This window comes from Mus caroli, chromosome 7 (assembly GCF_900094665.2).
Source record: "Mus caroli chromosome 7, CAROLI_EIJ_v1.1, whole genome shotgun sequence".
Lineage (NCBI taxonomy): Eukaryota > Metazoa > Chordata > Mammalia > Rodentia > Muridae > Mus > Mus caroli.
In genome coordinates this window covers 129,386,620-129,390,703 of record NC_034576.1, presented here as the reverse complement: position 1 = coordinate 129,390,703, position 4,084 = coordinate 129,386,620, and the positions used below count along the sequence as shown (strand labels likewise).

General features: G+C 56.3%; 1 protein-coding gene across 1 annotated transcript; it reads left to right on the top strand.

The window, feature by feature from the left end:
* Positions 1 to 289: 289 nt before the first annotated feature.
* Znf768 (zinc finger protein 768) lies at positions 290 to 2,936 on the top strand. The gene is made up of 2 exons (XM_021168733.2): positions 290 to 568; positions 843 to 2,936. Exons 1-2 carry the CDS (start codon positions 481 to 483, stop codon positions 2,438 to 2,440), a joined length of 1,686 nt encoding a protein of 561 aa, XP_021024392.1. The 5' UTR covers positions 290 to 480; the 3' UTR covers positions 2,441 to 2,936.
* The last annotated feature ends 1,148 nt before the right edge of the window (positions 2,937 to 4,084 follow it).

Sequence of the window (4,084 nt, the reverse complement as noted above, 5' to 3'; positions counted from 1 at the left end):
ATCCAGTCCAGGGTTAATGCCAACGAGTTTCCACCTCCAGCCGCTCCTAGAGAGGCCGCGGCGCGAGCCAGCGGGGGGAACTGGCCAGGGACGGACACTTCCTGTGCGGGGGGAGGGGGCAGGGGCGCAGTAGCCCGGCTGGGGCTGGGGGCCGAGACTAGGGGGTCTCGGGCTGGGAGTTGTGGCTGGGGGCGGCCGGAGGAGTCGCCTCGCCCCTCACCTCCGAGGCCACGACGCGCGGGGGCCGGTGAGGGCCACGAGACGAAAGGGGACCTTGGGAGGGGGGCGGGGCAGCGGACAGGGGCGGGGCCGGAGAGGCCCAGGGTCAAGACGTCCGGCCTTCGCGGCCGAAGCCAGGCCGCCCGGTCTCCTCGGAGGCTCTGAACGGGCGGGTGGCGAGGGCTCGGGGCTCCAGGCACTCGAACTGGGTCGTAGGATCGTCCGCCATCGCCACCGCCGCCGCACTGGGAACTGGCAGGGATGGAGCGGGAGGCGTCGTCGTGGGGCCTCGAGTCCCGGGATGTGCACAGTCCCGACGCAGTGGGCAGCCCCGAAGGGTCTCTCAAAGGTGAGGGAAGGACCGCGCCTCTTAGGAGTGTGCCAGAAAACGGGGCTGTGGCCTGCGGGAGGAAAATAAGGCCGGAATCTTAAACACTTGGAAGTGGGGTGGAGGGTGGAGACTGAGTGCCCCGCGTCTTTAGAGGGGAGGTGGTACATTTCGTCACCTCGCTTGTAGGGGCCAATGACCCTGCTTAGGGAGTGGGGAGAGAAGTTTGGGACAACTAATGGACCCAATGACCTTCCAGACCCCCCATTCAATCTGGATTTTCTGTAATTCTCAGATCCTGCAAGCAACACAAGTGAGAATGAAGAAGGGGAAATTTCTCAGCGAGAAGGCAATGGGGACTATGAAGTTGAAGAAATACCTTTTGGGCTTGAACCCCAAAGCCCAGAGTTTGAGCCACAAAGCCCAGAATTTGAATCCCAGAGCCCCAGGTTTGAGCCTGAAAGCCCAGGGTTTGAATCCCGAAGCCCTGGGTTTGTGCCCCCAAGCCCTGAATCAGATCCTCAGAGCCCGGAGATTGAATCCCAGAGTCCTAAGTATGAGCCCCGAAGCCCTGGCTGCGATCCCAGGAGCCCTGGCTGTGAACCTGGGAGTCCTAGGTATGAGCCCAAAAGCCCTGGGTACGGTTCAAAGAGCCCCGAATTTGAATCTCAAAGACCGGGGTTTGAATCTCAGAGTCCTGGGTATGAACCGCAGAACTCTGGAGATGGCGTTCAGAATTCTGAGTTTAAAACCCATAGCCCTGAGTTTGAAACTCAAAGTTCCAAATTCCAGGAAGGTGCAGAGATGCCTCTGAGCCCTGAGGAAAAGAATCCCTTGAGCATCTCCCTAGGAGTCCACCCCCTGGATTCCTTTACTCAAGGGTTTGGGGAGCAGCCCACAGGAGCACTGCCTCCATTTGACATGCCTTCGGGGGCTCTGCTGGCTGCACCCCAGTTTGAGATGCTCCAGAATCCCCTGAATCTGACAGGAACCCTGCGTGGGCCAGGCCGTAGGGGTGGCCGGGCCAGGGGTGGGCAAGGCCCTCGACCTAACATCTGTGGCATCTGCGGGAAGAGCTTTGGACGAGGCTCGACCCTGATCCAGCACCAGCGCATCCATACCGGTGAGAAGCCTTACAAATGTGAGGTTTGCAGCAAGGCCTTTTCCCAGAGCTCTGACCTCATCAAACACCAGCGCACACATACAGGCGAGCGGCCCTACAAGTGTCCCAGGTGCGGCAAGGCCTTCGCTGATAGCTCTTACCTACTTCGCCACCAGCGTACCCACTCTGGCCAGAAGCCCTACAAGTGTCCACACTGTGGGAAGGCCTTTGGCGACAGCTCCTACCTCCTGCGACACCAGCGCACCCACAGCCACGAGCGGCCCTACAGCTGCCCCGAGTGTGGCAAGTGCTATAGCCAGAACTCTTCCCTGCGCAGTCACCAAAGGGTGCACACTGGGCAACGGCCTTTCAGCTGTGGCATCTGTGGCAAAAGCTTCTCCCAACGGTCAGCACTTATCCCCCATGCCCGCAGCCACGCCCGTGAAAAGCCCTTCAAGTGCCCAGAGTGCGGCAAGCGCTTTGGCCAGAGCTCAGTTCTGGCCATCCATGCCCGCACCCACCTGCCAGGCCGCACATACAGCTGCCCCGACTGTGGCAAGACCTTCAACCGCTCCTCTACACTCATTCAGCACCAGCGCTCCCACACAGGCGAGAGGCCGTACCGCTGCGCTGTGTGTGGCAAGGGCTTCTGTCGCTCCTCCACGCTGCTACAGCACCATCGCGTGCATAGTGGGGAGCGACCTTATAAGTGTGATGACTGTGGAAAGGCCTTCTCGCAGAGCTCCGACCTCATCCGCCACCAGCGAACCCACGCAGCCGGCCGCCGCTAACCAGTCAAGGGTGGGGAGGTGGTGTGCAGAAGAGATGGGGTCAGGGAATTTAAAGAAACCACTTAAGAGGATAGAGGAAAAGCTGGTGGAGAATAGAAGGACGAAATATTCTAGAAGATAGGTCAGGGCGCAGGAAGCCACATGCCCTCAAGAAGTCTGAGAGTTGGGCTATGAAAGGGTTGGAGGGAGGCCTGACAGGCACCAGGAAGCCCCAGGAGCGAGTCTGCCTCAGCAGCAGTGAGCTCTTTATCTGGGAGGCCCTGTTCTGGCAAAGTACTAGATGGGGAGGGGGGAGGGCAAGGGAGTGTCAGTTAGAGTAGGGTAGCTTAGACTGGTAGCTGCTGAGACCCTTGTGAAACCAGGAAGAGGGCAAAGGGTAGGCAGTGGGGAGTGAGGCCCAGGGGTAGGGTCTGGATCTCAGAGTAAACCCCACCCTGCCTTGTCTTCCTCAGGTTTTGGAGCCGTGTGAGTTCAATAAAACTTTTATGCGGTAAGAGATTTGTCCGTAAGATGTGTATGTGGACAGTTCCCTGAGCAATGGGAGATACCAGTCAGAGCTGCAGCTGCCGGGGTCTTGCCAAGGTCTTGCCCCAGAAGTTTTTTTATGATCAGTGGTTAGTGAGATCTTAGCATTCGACGTTCAGAGAATGGTTTATTTGCCCATGGGCACCAAAGTTCATGTGCTTTTGCATGCTGCACAGATTCAAAGGGAATGATTGTTGGAGGTGTGACAGTCCTCAGCTCTCCCTAAACTAAAGGTCTGTGATTCTGTCAGAAAACCACATGGGGGTGCTCATACCTAGGTGTGACCGCTCCCCATCGAGTGTTGGCTTAACCCCACCCTGTACCTGAGTTAGCACTTCCAGGCACCTCCAGTAGATCATCATCATCATCATCATCTTCTTCTTCTTCTTCTTCTTCTTCTTCTTCTTCTTCTTCTTCTTCTTCTTCTTCTTCTTCTTTTCTTCTTCTTCTTCCTCCTCCTCCTCCTCTTCTTCTTTCTTCTTTCTTCTTCTTTTCTTCTTCTTCATCTTTTCTTCTTTTTTTTTTTTGTTTTTGTTTTTGTTTTTCAAGACAGGGTTTCTATGTGTAGCCCTGGCTATCCTGGAACTCACTCTGTAGACCAGGCTGTCCTCGAACTCAGAAATCCGCCTGCCCCTGCCTCCCAAGTGCTGGAATTAAAGGCGTGCGCCACCACCGCCCGGCTAGATCTTCTGTCTAGGCTCTTGAGACTGGAGCAGGCAGCTGCACTTCAGCTCTACTCAAAGAGGAGGCCAGGCACTTGTTTGACCAAGATTATGGAACCACTTTACCAGCCAGTGTGACCAGCTGGTCTTGCTTGGTCTACTTTCTCTGGTACTGTGTATCAGTTGAAGGGGCTACCTTGCAACGACCCTGTTTTCCCATTCAAGTTCCAGACTCAGGCTGATGCAGACTTACAATCCGTGAGAATGGAGGATTCTAGAGTATGGGCATTTGTGACCTTAGCAGAAGAGAGCAGGCCACACCATGGGGAATCTTTTGGGAGCACATTTTGAGGCAGTGCCTACTGGGAGGGCCTGCTGAAGCATCTGAGAGTTTGCTCCTGTTTCACAGAAGTGGATACAGGCCACCACAGAGGACAGTCACTGTTTAGGCACTGTG

Bases quoted from the DNA above. Each gene is read 5' to 3' on its own strand.
- Znf768 (XM_021168733.2), top strand. From the start codon at position 481: ATGGAGCGGGAGGCGTCGTCGTGGGGCCTCGAGTCCCGGGATGTGCAC. The intron at 569-842 runs GTGAGGGAAGGA...TGTAATTCTCAG, and splicing joins CCCCGAAGGGTCTCTCAAAG to ATCCTGCAAGCAACACAAGT.